This window comes from Carcharodon carcharias, chromosome 9 (assembly GCF_017639515.1).
Source record: "Carcharodon carcharias isolate sCarCar2 chromosome 9, sCarCar2.pri, whole genome shotgun sequence".
Classification (NCBI taxonomy): Eukaryota; Metazoa; Chordata; class Chondrichthyes; order Lamniformes; family Lamnidae; genus Carcharodon; species Carcharodon carcharias.
Genome location: NC_054475.1, coordinates 61982119 through 62002185, shown reverse-complemented (window position 1 = coordinate 62002185; position 20067 = coordinate 61982119). Strand labels below are relative to the sequence as shown.

At 47.0% G+C, this 20067-nt stretch overlaps 1 protein-coding gene across 1 annotated transcript in view; it reads right to left on the bottom strand.

Annotated features, from left to right (window-relative positions):
* The window catches only part of LOC121281737 (centrosome-associated protein CEP250-like), a 199001-nt gene that overhangs the window by 91757 nt on the left and 87177 nt on the right, over positions 1–20067 (bottom strand). Inside the window, exons 25-33 of the mRNA XM_041194658.1 lie at positions 19435–19492; positions 17177–17361; positions 14794–14851; positions 12539–12723; positions 10156–10213; positions 7899–8083; positions 5516–5573; positions 3111–3295; positions 729–786 (exon numbers count right to left, since the gene is read on the bottom strand). Of these exons, the coding sequence (XP_041050592.1) occupies positions 729–786; positions 3111–3295; positions 5516–5573; positions 7899–8083; positions 10156–10213; positions 12539–12723; positions 14794–14851; positions 17177–17361; positions 19435–19492 (1030 nt within the window). The remainder of the gene's footprint in view (positions 1–728; positions 787–3110; positions 3296–5515; positions 5574–7898; positions 8084–10155; positions 10214–12538; positions 12724–14793; positions 14852–17176; positions 17362–19434; positions 19493–20067) is intronic.

The window sequence follows — 20067 nt, the reverse complement described above, 5'->3', positions numbered from 1 at the left end:
CATTATCACATTCTGCTTTCCACTCTTAATGTCACCATTAGCACCTTCTTTAGCCAGAACCACCACTACTAACAACACTTTGTCCTTTTGTTTCTGACATATTTCACAATCTCACCTTTGCCCCCACCTATGCCTGGCCTTCTATCCAGCTTCACCTGCTCCAGCCTCCTTAAACACTATGCATTTCAACACATTTTTACTTCTCTTTAGCTCTGAAGAAGTCATACCGACTCGAATCATTAACTCTGTCTCTCTCTCCACAGATGCTGTCAGATCTGCTAAGGTTTTCCAGCATTTTTTGTTTTTGTTTCATATTTCCAGCATCTGCAATATTTTGCCTTTACCCAAAACTATGGTCCTCGAACAGCAACCAAACACCTGTCACAATTACAGGGAACATTTAATAATGAAATAATGGTTCAGCAATGAAGAAACGTTCTGTCTCCTGCGAACAACCTATCAGACACATCGCCCACTGAGTGACTGTGAATCAGTTTGGAAGATTCTGCCATTATTTCTCCTGCTCCCCAATCCCGATTCACATCCACAGTCAGTGTGACTCCATCCCTGACAGTCAGCCCCTGCCCACTCTCTAAACCCAGTGATGGTACATGAACCCTCACTGCTCTCCCTCTGGTTACTCTCCATGTCACAGATTTCACCCTCAGACACACACGGACTGTGACTGAATTCACCCCATATTACCTGCTGTGTCCATCCCTTATTACCTGTGGATCAGCTTCAACGGAACGCCAACTGTCAATGCCGGGAGATTGATCCTGCTCTCTGTAATAAAACCAAAGAATCAGACAGACAGGGAGAGAGTGTCAGTGACAGTAACAGGGAGAAGGCTTCCTGGAGACATTTATTGAATTTTTAAAAATGCTTTCATGGGATGTGGGCCTTGCTGGCTAGGCCAGCATTTATTGCCCATCCCTAAATGCCCTTTTCAAGTGGTGGTGAGCTGCCTTCTTGAACCGCTGCAATTCGTGTGCTGTACGTACACCCACAGTGCTGCTAGGGATAGAGTTCCAGGATTTTAACCCCGTGACAGTGAAGGAATGGTGATATATTTCCAAGTCAGGATGGGGAGTGATTGGAGGGGAATTTGCAGGTCGTGGCATTCCCATGTTCCTACTGCCCTTGTCCTTCTAGATGTGGGTTTAGAAGCATCATTGGTGAGTTCCTGCAGTGCATCTTGCAGATGCTACACACTGCTGCCAACGTACGTCGGTGATGGAAGGAATGAATACTTGTGGATGTGGTGCCAATCAAGTGGGCTGCATTGCCCTGGATATATTAAACTTCTTGAGTGTTGTGGGAGCTGCCCTTATCCAGACAAGTGGAGATTTTTCCACACACTCCTGACTTGTGCCAGGTACATGGTGGACATAATTTGGGGAGTCAGGAGGTGAGTTACTCATCTCAGAATTCCTAGCCTCTCACCTACTCTTGCAGCCACAGTATTTATATGGCTGTTCCAGTTCAGTTTCTTGTCGATGGTAAACTCCAGGATGTTGATAATGGGAGATTCAGTGATGTTAATGCCATTGAATGGTAAGGGGCAATGGTTAGATTCTCTCTTGTTGGAGATGGTCATTGCCTGACACTTGTGTGACACGAATGTTACTTGCCACTTGTCAGCCCAATCCTGGATATTGTCCGGGTCTGCCTGCATTTAGACATGGACTGCTTCAGTATCCGAGGAGTCAGGAAAGGTGAACATTGTGCAATCATCTACGAACATCCCCACTTCTGACCTTTCAGATGAAAGGAAGGTCATTGGTGAAGCAGCTGAAGATGGTTGGGCTGAGGATACTAACCTGAGGAACTCCTGCACTGATGTCCCGGGCCTGAGAATATTGACCTCCAACAACCATAACCAACTTCTTTTGTGTTAGGGATGATTCCAACCAGCAGAGGTTTTTCCCTCTTGTTGGTTCTCTCGCCAGCTGCTGCTGCCCCATTCTAGCAGTTATGTCCTTCAGGACTCGATGAACAAGCTCAGTAGTGGTGCTATTGAGATACACTTGCTGATGGGCATTAATGACCCCCATCCAGAGTATATTCTGTGTCATTAGCAACCTCAATGATTCGCCCAACTGGTGTTCAAAATAGAGGAGGCAACTGAGAGGTGGGGGTGGTGGTTGGGTTGGGGGGTTCGGAGGGGTGGGGATTGGTGAGCAGCAGGTGGTAATCAGTCAGAGGTTTCCATGCCCATGTTTAATCTGATGCCATGAGACTTCATGGAGTCCAGAGCAATTTCTTGCCGACTGTATATCACTTTGTCACCACTTCAGGTGGGTTTCTCCTTCCGGTGGGACAAGACACACCCAGGGATGGTGATGGTGGTGTCTGGGACATTGGCTGCAAGGTATCATTCAGTGACTATGAAATGTTAGCCTGTTGTCTGATTACACTGTGATACAGCTCTCCCAATTTTGGCACAAGTTCCCAGGTGGTAGTAAGGGGAACTTTGCAGGGTCAACAGGGCTGTGCGTGAATTTCTTGTTTCCAGCGCCTAGGTTGATGCTGGGTGCTGCTTCTGCTTTGATTCTTTTTTGGACCTTTTTGTCGTCGTTTTGGTATGGCTATGTGACTTGCTAGCCCCTTTCGAATGGGAGTTAAGAGTTAACCACATTGGTGTTGGCCTGGAGTCACATATGCGACCAACCAAGTTAGGTCAGCAGTGTGTGGGCCTTCAGATGTTAGATGAGGACTTTTTATCTGTTTTCAGTGCAGAGGAAGGGGTTCCAATACCAATGGGAGAAGGAAACCCAGAATCATTCAATGGAAGAGCTTATTGGATGAGGACATCAATGAATGGAATGTGTGAAGAGGCTCCATGTGTTGAATGCTCCATCACTGTTCCTGTGGGATACTGCTGGGACAGAATTCAGGAATTCAACCTCCAATTCACAACTTGCTGTAGTTTGTGTCCCATGGTGTTGTGGGTGAGAGAGATTGGAGGACAAAGCAGTTAATAATGTGTGTCCTGGGAAAGGAGCTGGAAATATATGTGTGACATTGGATTGGAGGATACAGGGTTGGAGAATGACTGAGATGATCAAATGCCCCATGGGACACAAAACCTCCTGGGGATCTCTTACCCTTCTTTCTCCTCTCGGTGAGCTGCTTCCTCCTGTTGAGCCACCAGCCGATCCTGGGCCTCCTGAAGCTCCTGTTGGATCTGCTCCAGCCGACTCTCCAGCTCCTGATTGGTCAGTTTGATTGTCTCGATCTCAGTGATGGCCTCGTCCTGTTTACTGCGCAGAGAGACAAGCTCCGCCTGTACCTGAGAGGGAGGAACAGACAAAGTGACCACGTTCAATCACCAGTAAATCTTCTCATCAAATGTACTCTAAACCACCTCTATTTATGTCCATCTCTCTCTGTCTCTAATATCTCTCTCAGTCCGTTTTTCTCTCTCTCATATTCACACATTTCCAGCCTTCCTCTCACCACCTCTCCATCAGAATCGAATCACTGACGTGTTCAGGAGCTCCAGGATTCAGCACCTCATCCCCTCACCCAATATCACACTACAACACCCAAGAGTCAGGATAGGAAATGGGGGAGAATTCAGTGAGAAATTGAGAAAAATGGTTTCACCCCAATCCACCCCCTCTCTAAACACCCAAAACTTTCTTTCTTAACCGAGGTTTCCCACCCACTGTGGTTGACAGGGCCCTCAACAGTGTCCGACCCATTTCCCGTGCCTCTGCACTCACACTGTCCTCTCCCTCCCAGAACCATGTTAGAGTCCCCCGTATCCTCACTTAGCACCCTACCAACCTCTGTGTTCAAAGGATCATCCTCGGCCATTTCTGCCAACTGCAGCATGATGCCAGCACCAAACACATCTTTCCTTCACCCCAATTGTCAGCATTCTGTAGGGAGCGTTCCCTCCGGGTCTCCGTGGCCAATCCTCCAACACCCCTAACACCTCAGCCCTCTCCCATGGCACCTTCTCGTGCAATCGCAGACGGTGCAACACCTGCTTCTTTACTTCTCCCCTCCTCATCGTCCAAGGACCCAAACACTCCTTTCAGGTGAAGCAGCACTTCACTTGCATCTCCTTCAATTTAGTCTACTGCATTCACTGCTCCCAATGCGGTTTCCTCTACATTGGACAGACCAAAGGGAGACTGGCTGACCACTTTGCGGAACACCTTCGGTCTGTCAACAAGCATGACCCAGAGCTCCCTGTCGCCTGCCATTTCAACACTCCACCCTGCTCTCATACCCACATGTCTGTCCTTGGCCTGCTGCAATGTTCCAGTGCAGCTCAACGCAAACTGGAGGATCAGCACCTCATCTTCTGATTAGGCACTTTACAGCCTTCCGGACTTAACATTGAGGTCAACAACTTCAGGTCATGCACTCTCTCCTCCGTCCTCACTTCATTTTGATCTCTCATTTTTCTATATCCTTTATATATTTTTATTTTTCTTTATTTTATTTTTTTCCACTTACTTTCACGATTATTATTTTCTAAATTTATTTTCATTTTTATTCATTGTTTTATCCTCAGCTTTTAGCCTTTTTGATCTTTTTTCCCAGCACCGTCCCTTCCCCTCCCCCCAACCCCACTCTGGACGTCTATCACTTTCCAGAGAGCTTACCCTGGTCCGGCCATTATCACATTCTGCTTTCCACTCTTAATGTCACCATTAGCACCTTCTTTAGCCAGAACCACCACTACTAACAACACTTTGTCCTTTTGTTTCTGACATATTTCACAATCTCACCTTTGCCCCCCACCTATGCCTGGCCTTCTATCCAGCTTCACCTGCTCCAGCCTCCTTAAACACTATGCATTTCAACACATTTTTACTTCTCTTTAGCTCTGAAGAAGTCATACCGACTCGAATCATTAACTCTGTCTCTCTCTCCACAGATGCTGTCAGATCTGCTAAGGTTTTCCAGCATTTTTTGTTTTTGTTTCATATTTCCAGCATCTGCAATATTTTGCCTTTACCCAAAACTATGGTCCTCGAACAGCAACCAAACACCTGTCACAATTACAGGGAACATTTAATAATGAAATAATGGTGCAGCAATGAAGAAACGTTCTGTCTCCTGCGAACAACCTATCAGACACATCTAGTTCTGTCAAAGGGTCATGAGGACTCGAAACGTCAACTCTTTTCTTCTCCGCCGATGCTGCCACCCCTGCTGAGTTTTTCCAGGTAATTCTGTTTTTGTTTTGGATATCCAGCATCCGCAGTTTTTTTGTTTTTATATCAGACACATCGCCCACCGAGTGACTGTGAATCAGTTTGGAAGATTCTGCCATTATTTCTCCTGGTCCCCAATCCCGATTCACATCCACAGTCAGTGTGACTCCATCCCTGACAGTCAGCCCCTGCCCACTCTCTAAACCCAGTGATGGTACATGAACCCTCACTGCTCTCCCTCTGGTTACTCTCCATGTCACAGATTTCACCCTCAGACACACACGGACTGTGACTGAATTCACCCCATATTACCTGCTGTGTCCATCCCTTATTACCTGTGGATCAGCTTCAATGGAACGCCAACTGTCAATGCCGGGAGATTGATCCTGCTCTCTGTAATAAAACCAAAGAATCAGACAGACAGGGAGAGAGTGTCAGTGCCAGTAACAGGGAGAAGGCTTCCTGGAGACATTTATTGAATTTTTAAAAATGCTTTCATGGGATGTGGGCCTTGCTGGCTAGGCCAGCATTTATTGCCCATCCCTAAATGCCCTTTTCAAGTGGTGGTGAGCTGCCTTCTTGAACCGCTGCAATTCGTGTGCTGTACGTACACCCACAGTGCTGCTAGGGATAGAGTTCCAGGATTTTAACCCCGTGACAGTGAAGGAATGGTGATATATTTCCAAGTCAGGATGGGGAGTGATTGGAGGGGAATTTGCAGGTTGTGGCATTCCCATGTACCTACTGCCCTTGTCCTTCTAGATGTGGGTTTAGAAGCATCATTGGTGAGTTCCTGCAGTGCATCTTGCACATGCTACACACTGCTGCCAACGTACGTCGGTGATGGAAGGAATGAATACTTGTGGATGTGGTGCCAATCAAGTGGGCTGCATTGCCCTGGATATATTAAACTTCTTGAGTGTTGTGGGAGCTGCCCTTATCCAGACAAGTGGAGATTTTTCCACACACTCCTGACTTGTGCCAGGTACATGGTGGACATAATTTGGGGAGTCAGGAGGTGAGTTACTCATCTCAGAATTCCTAGCCTCTCACCTACTCTTGCAGCCACAGTATTTATATGGCTGTTCCAGTTCAGTTTCTTGTCGATGGTAAACTCCAGGATGTTGATAATGGGAGATTCAGTGATGTTAATGCCATTGAATGGTAAGGGGCAATGGTTAGATTCTCTCTTGTTGGAGATGGTCATTGCCTGACACTTGTGTGACACGAATGTTACTTGCCACTTGTCAGCCCAATCCTGGATATTGTCCGGGTCTGCCTGCATTTGGACATGGACTGCTTCAGTATCTGAGGAGTCAGGAAAGGTGAACATTGTGCAATCATCTACGAACATCCCCACTTCTGACCTTTCAGATGAAAGGAAGGTCATTGGTGAAGCAGCTGAAGATGGTTGGGCTGAGGATACTAACCTGAGGAACTCCTGCACTGATGTCCTGGGCCTGAGAATATTGACCTCCAACAACCATAACCATCTTCTTTTGTGCAAGGGATGATTCCAACCAGCAGGGGTTTTTCCCTCTTGTTGGTTCTCTCGCCAGCTTCTGCTGCCCCATTCTAGCAGTTATGTCCTTCAGGACTCGATGAACAAGGTCAGTAGTGGTGCTATTGAGATAAACTTGCTGATGGGCATTAATGACCCCCATCCAGAGTATATTCTGTGTCATTATCAATCTCAATGATCCTTCCAATTGGTGTTCAAAATAGAGGAGGCAACTGAGAGGTGGGGGTGATGGATGGGTGGAGGGGGTCGGGTGGGGTGGGTTTTGGTAAGCAGCAGGTCGTAAACAGTCAGAGGTTTCCATGCCCATGTTTAATCTGATGCCATGAGACTTCATGGAGTCCAAAGCAAATTCTTCCCGACTGTATATCAAAGTGTCACCACTTCAGGTGGGTTTCTCCTTCCGGTGGGACAAGACACACCCAGGGGTGGTGATGGTGGTGTCTGGGACATTGGCTGTAAGGTATCATTCAGTGACTATGAAATGTTAGCCTGTTGTCTGATTACACTGTGACACAGCTCTCCCAATTTTGGCACAAGTCCCTAGGTGGTGGTAAGGGAAACTTTGCAGGGTTAACGGGGCTGTGCGTGAATTTGTTGTTTCCAGTGCCTAGGTCGATGCTGGGTGCTGCTTCTGCTTTTATTCTTTTTTGGACCTTTTTGTCGTGGTTTTGGTATGGCTGTGTGTCTTGCTAGCCTCTTTCAAATGGGAGTTAAGAGTTAACCACATTGCTATCAGCCTTAATTCACATGCACGACCAACAAAGTAAGGTCAGCAGTGTGTGGGCTGTCAGATGTTAGATGAGGACGTTTTATCTGTTTTCAGTGCAGAGGAAGAGGTTCCAATACCAATGGGAGAAGGAAACCCAAAAACATTCAATGGAAGAGCTTATTGGATGAGGACATGAATGAATGGAATGTGTGAAGAGGCTCCAGGTGTTAAATGCTACATCACTGTTTCTGTGGAATACTACTGGGAGAGAATTCAGGAATTCAACCTCCAATTTACAACTTGCTGTAGTTTGTGTCCCATGGTGTTGTGGGTGAGAGAGATTGGAGGACAAAGCAGTTAATAATGTGTGTCCTGGGAAAGGATCAGGAAATATATGTGTGACATCGGATTGGAGGATACAGGGATGGAGAATGACTGAGATGATCAAATGCCCCATGGGACACAAAACCTCCTGGGGATCTCTTACCCTTCTTTCTCCTCTCGGTGAGCTGCTTCCTCCTGTTGAGCCACCAGCCGATCCTGGGCCTCCTGAAGCTCCTTTTGGATCTGCTCCAGCCGACGCTCCAGCTCCTGATTGGTCAGTTTGAGCGTCTCGATCTCAGTGATGGCCTCGTCCTGTTTACTGCACAGAGAGACAAGATCCACCTGTACCTGAGAGGGAGGAACACACAAAGCGACCACGTTCAATCACCAGTAAATCTTCTCATCAAATGTACTCTAAACCACCTCTACTTATGTCCATCTATCTCTGTCTCTAATATCTCTCTCTCAGTCCGTTTTTCTCTCTCTCATATTCACACATTTCCAGCCTTCCTCTCACCACCTCTCCATCAGAATCGAATCACTGACGTGTTCAGGAGCTCCAGGATTCAGCCCCTCATCCCCTCACCCAATATCACACTACAACACCCAACAGTCAGGATGGGAAATGGAGGAGAATTCTGTGAGAAATTGAGAAAAATGGTTTCACCCCAATCCACCCCCTCTCTAAACACCCAAAACTTTCTTTCTTAACCGAGGTTTCCCAACCACTGTGGTTGACAGGGCCCTCAACAGTGTCCGACCCATTTCCTGTGCCTCTGCACTCACACTGTCCACTCCCTCCCAGAACCATGTTAGAGTCCCCCGTATCCTCACTTAGCACCCTACCAGCCTCTGTGTTCAAAGGATCATCCTCGGCCATTTCTTCCAACTTCAGCATGATGCCAGCACCAAACAAATCTTTCCTTCACACCAACTGTCAGGATTCTGTAGGGACCGTTCCCTCCGGGACTCCGTGGTCCACTCCTCCAAAACCCCTAACACCTCAGCCCTCTCCCATGGCACCTCCCCGTGCAATCGCAGAAGATGCAACATCTGCTCCTTTACTTCTCCCCTCCTCACTGTCCAAGGACCCAAACACTCGTTTCAGGTGAAGCAGCACTTCACTTGCATCTCCTTCAATTTAGTCTACTGCATTCACTGCTCCCAATGCGGTTTCCTCTACATTGGAGAGACCAAACGCAGACTGGCTGACCACTTTGCGGAACACCTTCGGTCTGTCCGCAAGAATGACCCAGACCTCCCTGTCGCCTGCCATTTCAACACTCCACCCTGCTCTCATACCCACATGTCTGTCCTTGGCCTGCTGCAATGTTCCAGTGCAGCTCAACACAAACTGGAGGATCAGCAGCTCATCTTCTGATTAGGCATTTTACAGCCTTCCGGACTTAACATTGAGTTCAACAACTTCAGGTCATGCACTCTCTCCTCCATCCTCACTTCATTTTGATCGCTCATTTTTCTATATCATTTATATATTTTTATTTTTCTTTATTTTATTTTTTTCCACTTACTTTCACTATTATTATTTTTTAAATTGATTTTCATTTTTATTCATTGTTTTATCCTCAGCTTTTAGCCTTTTCGATCTTTTTTCCCAGCCCCGTCCCGTCCCCTCCCCCCACCCCCACACAGGATGTCCATCAATTACCAGAGAGCTTACCCTGGTCCGGCCATTATCACATTCTGCTTTCTACTCTTAATGTCACCATTAGCACCTTCTTTAGCCAGAACTACCACTACTAACAACACTTTGTCCTTTTGTTTGTGACATATTTCACAATCTCTCCTTTGCCCCCAACAATGCCTGGCCTTCTATCCAGCTTCACCTGCTCCAGCCTCCTTAAACACTATACATTTCAAGACATTTTTATTTCTCTTTAGCTCTGAAGAAGTCATACCGACTCGAACTATTAACTCTGTCTCTCGCTCCACAGATGCTGTCAGATCTGCTGAGTTTTTCCAGCATTTTTTGTTTTTGTTTCATATTTCCAGCATCTGTAATATTTTGCCTTTACCCAAAACTATGGTCCTCGAACAGCAACCAAACACCTGTCACAATTATAGGGAACATTAAATTATGAAATAATGTTTAACCAATGGAGATACATTCTGTCTCCTGCATACTTCCTATCAGACACATCGCCCACCGAGTGACTGTGAATCAGTTTGGAAGATTCTGCCATTATTTCTCCTGCTCCCCAATCCCGATTCACATCCACAGTCAGTGTGACTCCATCCCTGGCAGTCAGCCCCTGCCCACTGTCTGAACCCAGTGATGGTACATGAACCCTCACTGCTCTCCCTCTGGTTACTGTCCATGTCCCAGATCTCACCCTCAGACACACACGGACTGTTACTGAATTCACCCCATATTACCTGCTGTGTCCATCCCTTATTACCTGTGGATCAGCTTCAATGGAACGCCATCTGTCACTGCTGGGAGATTGATCCTGCTCTCTGTAATAAAACCAAAGAATCAGACAGACAGGGAGAGATTGTCAGTGACAGTAACAGGGAGAAGGCTTCCTGGAGACATTTATTGAATTTTTAAAAATGCTTTCATGGGATGTGGGCCTTGCTGGCTAGGCCAGCATTTATTGCCCATCCTTAAATGCCCTTTTCAAGGTGGTGGTGAGCTGCCTTCTTGAACCGCTGCAGTTCGTGTGCTGTACGTACACCCACAGTGCTGCTAGGGATAGAGTTCCAGGATTTTATCCCAGTGACAGTGAAGGAATGGTGATATATTTCCAAGTCAGGATGGGGAGTGATTGGAGGGGAATTTGCAGGTCGTGGCATTCCCATGTACCTACTGCCCTTGTCCATCTAGATGTGGGTTTAGAAGGATCATTGGTGAGTTCCTGCAGTGCATCTTGCAGATGCTACACACTGCTGCCAACGTACGTCGGTGATGGAAGGAATGAATACTTGTGGATGTGGTGCCAATCAAGTGGGCTGCATTGCCCTGGATGTATTAAACTTCTTGAGTGTTGTGGGAGCTGCCCTTATCCAGACAAGTGGAGATTACTCCACACACTCCTGACTTGTGCCTGGTACATGGTGGACATAATTTGGGGAGTCAGGAGGTGAGTTACTCATCTCAGAATTCCTAGCCTCTCACCTACTCTTGCAGCCACAGTATTTATATGGCTGGTCCAGTTCAGTTTCTGGTCGATGGTAACCTCCAGGATGTTGAAAATGGGAGATTCAGTGATGGTAGTGCAAATGAATGTCAAGGGGCAATGGTTAGATTCTCTCTTGTTGGAGATGGTCATTGCCTGATGCTTGTGTGACACGAATGTTACGTGCCACTTGTCAGCCCAATCCTGGATATTGTCCAGGTCTGCCTGCATTTGGACATGGACTGCTTCAGTATCTGAGGAGTCAGGAAAGGTGAACATTGTGCAATCATCTGCGAACATCCCCACTTCTGACCTTTCAGATGAAAGGAAGGTCATTGGTGAAGCAGCTGAATTTGTTTGGGCTGAGGTTACTACCCCTAGGAACAGCTGCACTGATGTCCTGGGACTGAGAATATTGACCTCCAACAACCATAACCATCTTCTTTTGTGCTAGGGGTGATTCCAACCAGCAGAGGTTTTTCCCTCTTGTTGGTTCTCTCACCAGCTTCTGCTGCCCCATTCTAGCAGTTATGTCCTTCATGACTCAAGGAACAAGGTCAGTAGTGGTGCTATTGAGATACACTTGCTGATGGGCATTAATGACCCCCATCCAGAGTATATTCTGTGTCATTAGCAACCTCAATGATTCGCCCAACTGGTGTTCAAAATAGAGGAGGAAACTGAGAGGTGGGGGTGGTGGTTGGGTTGAGGGGTTCGGAGGGGTGGGGATTGCTGAGCAGCAGGTGGTAATCAGTCAGGGGTTTCCGTGCCCATGTTTAATCTGATGCCATGAGACTTCATGGAGTCCAGAGCAATTTCTTCCCGACTGTATATCACTGTGTCACCACTTCAGGTGGGTTTCTCCTTCCGGTGGGACAAGACACACCAAGGGGTGGTGATGGTGGTGTCTGGGACATTGGCTGTAAGGTATCATTCAGTGACTATGAAATGTTAGCCTGTTGTCTGATTACACCGTGACACAACTCTCGCAATTTTGGCACAAGTCCCTAGGTGGTAGTAAGGGGAACTTTGCAGGGTCAACGGGGCTGTGCGTGAATTTGTTGTTTCCAGTGCCTAGGTCAATGCTGGGTGCTGCTTCTGCTGTTATTCTTTTTTGGACCTTTTTGTCGTGGTTTTGGTATGGCTGTGTGACTTGCTAGCCTCTTTCAAATGGGAGTTAAGTTTTAACCACATTGCTGTCAGCCTGGAGTCACATGTACGACCAACCAAGTAAGGTCAGCAGTGTGTGGGCCTTCAGATTTTAGATGAGGACTTTTTATCTGTTTTCAGTGCAGAGGAAGAGGTTCCAATACCAATGGGAGAAGGAAACCCAAAATCATTCAATGGAAGAGCTTATTGGATGAGGACATGAATGAATGGAATGTGTGAAGAGGCTCCATGTGTTGAATGCTCCATCACTGTTTCTGTGGAATACTACTGGGAATGAATTCAGGAATTCAACCTCCAATTTACAACTTGCTGTATTTTGTGTCCCATGGTGTTGTGGGTGAGAGAGATTGGAGGACAAAGCAGTTAATAATGTGTGTCCAGGGAAAGGATCAGGAAATATATGTGTGACATCGGATTGGAGGATACAGGGATGGAGAATGACTGAGATGATCAAATGCCCCATGGGACACAAAACCTCCTGGGGATCTCTTACCCTTCATTCTCCTCTCGGTGAGCTGCTTCCACCTGTTGAGCCACCAGCCGATCCTGGGCCTCCTGAAGCTCCTTTTGGATCTGCTCCAGCCGACTCTCCAGCTCCTGATTGGTCAGTTTGAGCTTCTCGATCTCAGTGATGGCCTCGTCCTGTTTACTGCGCAGAGAGACAAGCTCCGCCTGTACCTGAGAGGGAGGAACACACAAAGCGACCACGTTCAATCACCAGTAAATCTTCTCATCAAATGTACTCTAAACCACCTCTATTAATGTCCATCTCACTCTGTCTCTAATATCTCTCTCTCAGTCTGTTATTCTCTCTCTCATATTCACACATTTCCAGCCTTTCTCTCTCCACCTCTCCATCAGAATCTAATCACTGACGTGTTCAGGAGCTCCAGGATTCAGCATCTCATCCCCTCACCCAATATCACACTACAACACCCAACAGTTGGATGGGAAATGGGGGAGAATTCAGTGAGAAATTGAGAAAAATGGTTTCACCCCAATCCACCCCCTCTCTAAACACCCAAAACTTTCTTCCTTAACCGAGGTTCCCCAACCACTGTGGTTGACAGGGCCCTCAACAGTGTCCGACCCATTTCCCAAGCCTCTGTACTCACACTGCCCTCTCCCTCCCAGAACCATGATAGAGTCCCCCGTATCCTCACTTAGCACCCTACCAGCATCTGTGTTCAAAGGATCGTCCTCCGCCATTTCTGCCAACTGCAGCATGATGCCAGCACCAAACAAATCTTTCCTTCACCCCAAGTGTCAGCATTCTGTAGGGACCGTTCCCTCCGGGACTCCGTGGTCCACTCCTCCATCACCCCTAACACCTCAGCCCTCTCCCATGGCACCTTCCCGTGCAATCGCAGAAGATGCAACACCTGCGCCTTTACTTCTCTCCTCCTCACTGTCCAAGGACCCAAACACTCCTTTCAGGTGAAGCAGCACTTCACTTGCATCTCCTTCAATTTAGTCTACTGCATTCACTGCTCCCAATGCGGTTTCCTCTACATTGGAGAGACCAAACGCAGTCTGTCTGACCACTTTGCGGAACACCTTCGGTCTGTCCGCAAGCATGACCCAGACCTCCCTGTCGCCTGCCATTTCAACACTCCACCCTGCTCTCATGCCCACATGTCTGTCCTTGGCCTGCTGCAATGTTCCAGTGCAGCTCAACGCAAACTGGAGGATCAGCACCTCATCTTCTGATTAGGCATTTTACAGCCTTCCGGACTTAACACTGAGTTCAACAACTTCAGGTCATGCACTCTCTCCTCCATCCTCACTTCATTTTGATCGCTCATTTTTCTATATCATTTATATATTTTTATTTTTCTTTATTTTATTTTTTTCAAATAACTTTCACGATTATTATTTTCTAAATTTATTTTCAGTTTATTCATTGTTTTATCCTCAGCTTTTAGCCTTTTCGATCTTTTTTCCCAGGACCGTCCCGTCCCCTCCCCCCACCACCACTCAGGACGTCTATCACTCTCCAGAGAGCTTACCCTGGTCCGGCCATTATCACATTCTGCTTTCCACTCTTAATGTCACCATTAGCACCTTCTTTAGCCAGAACTACCACTACTAACAACACTTTGTCCTTTTGTTTGTGACATATTTCACAATCTCTCATGTGCCCCCACCTAAGCCTGGCCTTCTATCCAGCTTCACCTGCTCCAGCCTCCTTAAACACTATACATTTCAACACATTTTTACATCTCTTTAGCTCTGAAGAAGTCATACCGACTCGAATCATTAACTCTGTCTCTCTCTCCACAGATGCTGTCAGATCTGCTAAGTTTTTCCAGCATTTTTTGTTTTTGTTTCATATTTCCAGCATCTGCAATATTTTGCCTTTACCCAAAACTATGGTCCTCGAACAGCAACCAAACACCTGTCACAATTATAGGGAACATTTAATAATGAAATAATGTTTGAGCAATGGAGAAACGTTCTGTCTCCTGTGAACTTCCTATAAGACACATCGCCCACCGAGTGACTGTGAATCAGTTTGGAAGATTCTGCCATTATTTCTCCTCCTCCCCAATCCCGATTCTCATCCACAGTCAGTGTGACTCCATCCCTGGCAGTCAGCCCCTGCCCACTTTCTGAACCCAGTGATGGTACATGAACCCTCACTGCTCTCCCTCTGGTTACTGTCCATGTCCCAGATCTCACCCTCAGGCACACACGGACTGTGACTGAATTCACCCCCTATTCCCTGCAGTGTCCATCCCTTAGTACCTGCGGATCAGCTTCAACGGAACGCCATCTGTCACTGCCGGGAGATTGATCCTGCTCTCTGTAATTAAACCAAAGAATCAGACAGACAGGGAGAGAGTGTCAGTGACAGTAACAGGGAGAAGGCTTCCTGGAGACATTTATTGAATTTTTAAAAATGCTTTCATGGGATGTGGGCCTTGCTGGCTAGGCCAGCATTTATTGCCCATCCCTAAATGCCCTTTTCAAGGTGGTGGTGAGCTGCCTTCTTGAACCGCTGCAATTCCTGTGCTGTACGTACACCCACAGTGCTTCTAGGGATAGAGTTCCTGGATTTTAACCCAGTGACAGTGAAGGAAAGGTGATATATTTCAAAGTCAGGATGGGGAGTGATTGGAGGGGAATTTGCAGGTTGTGGCATTCCCATGTACCTACTGCCCTTGTCCTTCTAGATGTGGGTTTAGAAGGATCATTGGTGAGTTCCTGCAGTGCATCTTGCAGATGCTACACACTGCTGCCAACGTACGTCGGTGATGGAAGGAATGAATACATGTGGATGTGGTGCCAATCAAGTGGGCTGCATTGCCCTGGATGTATTAAACTTCTTGAGTGTTGTGGGAGCTGCCCTTATCCAGACAAGTGGAGATTACTCCACACACTCCTGACTAGTGCCTGGTACATGGTGGACCTAATTTGGGGAGTCAGGAGGTGAGTTACTCATCTCAGAATTCCTAGCCTCTCACCTACTCTTGCAGCCACAGTATTTATATGGCTGGTCCAGTTCAGTTTCTGGTTGATTGTAACCTCCAGGATGTTGATAATGGTAGATTCAGTGATGGTAACGCCATTGAATGGCAAGGTGCAATGGTTAGATTCTCTCTTGTTGAGATGGTCATTGCCTGACACTTGTGTGACACGATTGTTACGTGCCACTTGTCAGCCCAATCCTGGATATTGTCCGGGTCTGCCTGCATTTGGACATGGACTGCTTCAGTATCTGAGGAGTCAGGAAAGGTGAACATTGTGCAATCATCTGCGAACAACCCCACTTCTGACCTTTCAGATGAAAGGAAGGTCATTGGTGAAGCAGCTGAAGATGTTTGGGCTGAGGTTACTACCCCTAGGAACAGCTGCACTGATGTCCTGGGACTGAGAATATTGACCTCCAACAACCATAACCATCTTCTTTTGTGCTAGGGGTGATTCCAACCAGCAGAGGTTTTTCCCTCTTGTTGGTTCTCTCGCCAGCTTCTGCTGCACCATTCTAGCAGTTATGTCCTTCAGGACTCAAAGAACAAGGTCAGTAGTGGTGCTATGGAGATACACTTGCTGATGGGCATTAATGACCCCCATCCAGAGTATATTCTGTGTCATTATCAACCTCAATGATTCTTCCAATTGGTGTTCAAAATAGAGGAGGCAACTGAGAGGTGGGGGTGGTGGTTGCGTGGAGGGGGTCGGGTGGGGTGGGTTTTGGTGAGCAGCAGGTCGTAAACAGTCAGAGGTTTCCGTGCCCATGTTTAATCTGATGCCATGAGACTTCATGGAGTCCAGAGCAATTTCTTCCCGACTGTATATCACTGTGTCAACACTTCAGGTGGGTTTCTCCTTCCGGTGGGACAAGACACACCAAGGGGTGGTGATGGTGGTGTCTGGGACATTGGCTGTAAGGTATCATTCAGTGACTATGAAATGTTAGCCTGTTGTCTGATTACACTGTGACACAGCTCTCCCAATTTTGGCACGAGTCCCTAGGTGGTAGTAAGGGGAACTTTGCAGGGTCAACGGGGCTGTGCGTGAATTTGTTGTTTCCAGTGCCTAGGTCAATGCTGGGTGCTGCTTCTGCTGTTATTCTTTTTTGGACCTTTTTGTCATGGTTTTGGTATGGCTGTGTGACTTGCTAGCCTTTTTCAAATGGGAGTTAAGAGTTAACCACCTTGCTGTCAGCCTGGAGTCACATGTACGACCAACCAAGTAAGGTCAGCTGTGTGTGGGCCTTCAGATGTTAGATGAGGACTTTTTATCTGTTTTCAGTGCAGAGGAAGAGGTTCCAATACCAATGGGAGAAGGAAACCCAAAATCATTCAATGGAAGAGCTTATTGGATGAGGACATGAAAGAATGGAATGTGTGAAGAGGCGCCATGTGTTGAATGCTCCATCACTGATTCTGTGGAATACTACTGGGAATGAATTCAGGAATTCAACCTCCAACTTACAACTTGCTGTAGTTTGTGTCCCATGGTGTTGTGGGTGAGAGAGATTGGAGGACAAAGCAGTTAATAATGTGTGTCCTGGGAAAGGAGCTGGAAATATATGTGTGACATCGGATTGGAGGATACAGGGATGGAGAATGACTGAGATGATCAAATGCCCCATGGGACACAACACCTCCTGGGGATCTCTTACCCTTCTTTCTCTTCTCGGTGAGCTGCTTCCTCCTGTTGAGCCACCAGCCGATCCTGGGCCTCCTGAAGCTCCTGTTGGATCTGCTCCAGCCGACTCTCCAGCTCCTGATTGGTCAGTTTGAGTGTCTCGATCTCAGTGATGGCCTCGTCCTGTTTACTGCGCAGAGAGACAAGCTCCGCCTGTACCTGAGAGTGAGGAACAGACAAAGTGACAACATTCAATCACCAGTAAATCTTCTCATCAAATGTACTCTAAACCACCTCTATTTATGTCCATCTATCTCTGTCTCTAATATCTCTCTCTCAGTGTGTTTTTCTCTCTCTCATATTCACACGTTTCCAGCCTTTCTCTCACCACCTCTCCATCAGAATCGAATCACTGACGTGTTCAGGAGCTCCAGGATTCAGCATCTCATCCCCTCACCCAATATCACACTACAACACCCAACAGTCAGGATGGGAAATGGAGGAGAATTCAGTGAGAAATTGAGAAAAATGGTTTCACCCCAATCCACCCCCTCTCTAAACACCCAAAACGTTCTTCCTTAACCCAGGTTCCCCACCCACTGTGGTTGACAGGGACCTCAACAGTGTCCGACCCATTTCCCGTGCCTCTGCACTCACATTGTCCACTCCCTCCCAGAACCATGTTAGAGTCCCCCGTATCCTCACTTAGCAACCTACCAGCCTCTGTGTTCAAAGGATCATCCTCCGCAATTTCTGCCAAATCCAGCATGATGCCAGCACCAAACATATCTTTCCTTCACCTCCACTGTCAGCATTCTGTAGGGACCGTTCCCTCCGGGACTCCGTGGTCCACTCCTCCATCACCCCCAATACCACAGACCTCAACCATGGCACCTTCCCAAGCAATCGCAGAAGATTCAACACCTGCTCCTTTACTTCTCCCCTCCTCATCGTCCAAGGACCCAAACACTCCTTTCAGGTGAAGCAGCGCTTCACTTTCATCTCCTTCAATTTAGTCTACTGCATTCACTGCTCCCAATGCGTTTTCCTCTACATTGGAGCGACCAAACGCAGACTGGCTGACCACTTTGCAGAACACTTTCGGTCTGTCCGCAAGCATGACCCAGGCCTCCCTGTCGCCTGCCATTTCAACACTCCACCCTGCTCTCATGCCCACATGTCTGTCCTTGGCCTGCTGCAATGTTCCAGTGAAGCTCAACGTTAACTGGAGGAACAGCACCTCATCTTCTGATTAGGCATTTTACAGCCTTCTGGACTTAACATTGAGTTCAACAACTTCAGGTCATGCACTCTCTCCTCCATCATCACTTCATTTTGATTGCTCATTTTTCTATATTCATTTATATATTTTTATTTTTCTGTATTTTATTTTTTTTCCACTTACTTTCACGATTATTATTTTTTAAATTTATTTTCATTTTTATTCATTGTTTTATCCTCAGCTTTTAGCCTTTTCGATCTTTTTTCCCAGCACCGTCCCCTCCTCTCCCCCCACCCCCACTCAGGACGTCTATCACTTTCCAGAGAGCTTACCCTGGTCCGGCCATTATCACATTCTGCTTTCCACTCTTAATGTCACCATTAGCACCTTCTTTAGCCAGAACCACCACTACTAACAACACTTTGTCCTTTTGTTGTGACATATTTCACAATCTCTCCTTTGCCCCCAACTAAGCCTGACCTTCTATCCAGCTTCACCTGCTCCAGCCTCCTTAAACACTATACATTTCAACACATTTTTATCTCTCTTTAGCTCTGAAGAAGTCATACCGACTCGAATCATTAACTCTGTCTCTCGCTCCACAGATGCTGTCAGATCTGCTGAGTTTTTCCAGCATTTTTTGTTTTTGTTTCATATTTCCAGTATCTGTAATATTTTGCCTTTACCCAAAACTATGGTCCTCGAACAGCAACCAAACATCTGTCACAATTACAGGGAATATTAAATAATGAAATAATGGTTGAGCAATGAAGAAACGTTCTGTCTCCTGCGAACACCCTATCAGACGCATCGCCCACCGAGTGTCTGTGAATCAGTTTGGAAGATTCTGCCATTATTTCTCCTGCTTCCCAATCCTGATTCTCATCCACAGTCAGTGTGACTCCATCCCTGGCAGTCAGCCCCTGCCCACTGTCTGAACCCAGTGATGGTACATGAACCCTCACTGCTCTCCCTCTGATTATTGTCCATGTCCCAGATCTCACCCTCAGACACACACGGACTGTGAATGAATTCACCCCCTATTCCCTGCTGTGTCCATCCCTTATTACCTGTGGATCAGCTTCAACGGAACGCCATCTGTCACTGCCGGGAGATTGATCCTGCTCTCTGTAATAAAACCAAAGAATCAGACAGGGAGAGAGTGTCAGTGACAGTAACAGGGAGAAGGCTTCCTGGAGACATTTATTGAATTTTTAAAAATGCTTTCATGGGATGTGGGCCTTGCTGGCTAGGCCAGCATTTATTGCCCATCCCTAAATGCCCTTTTCAAGTGGTGGTCAGCTGCCTTCTTGAACCGCTGCAGTTCATTTGCTGAACGTACACCCACAGTGCTGCTAGGGAGAGAGTTCCAGGATTTTAACCCCGTGACAGTGAAGGAATGGTGATATATTTCCAAGTCAGGATGGGGAGTGATTGGAGGGGAATTTGCAGGTCGTGGCATTCCCATGTACCTTCATCCCTTGTCCTTCTAGATGTGGGTTTAGAAGGATCATTGGTGAGTTCCTGCAGTGCATCTTGCAGATGCTACACACTGCTGCCAACGTACGTCGGTGATGGAAGGAATGAATACTTGTGGATGTGGTGCCAATCAAGTGGGCTGCATTGCCCTGGATGTATTAAACTTCTTGAGTGTTGTGGGAGCTGGCCTTATCCAGACAAGTGGAGATTATTCCACACACTCC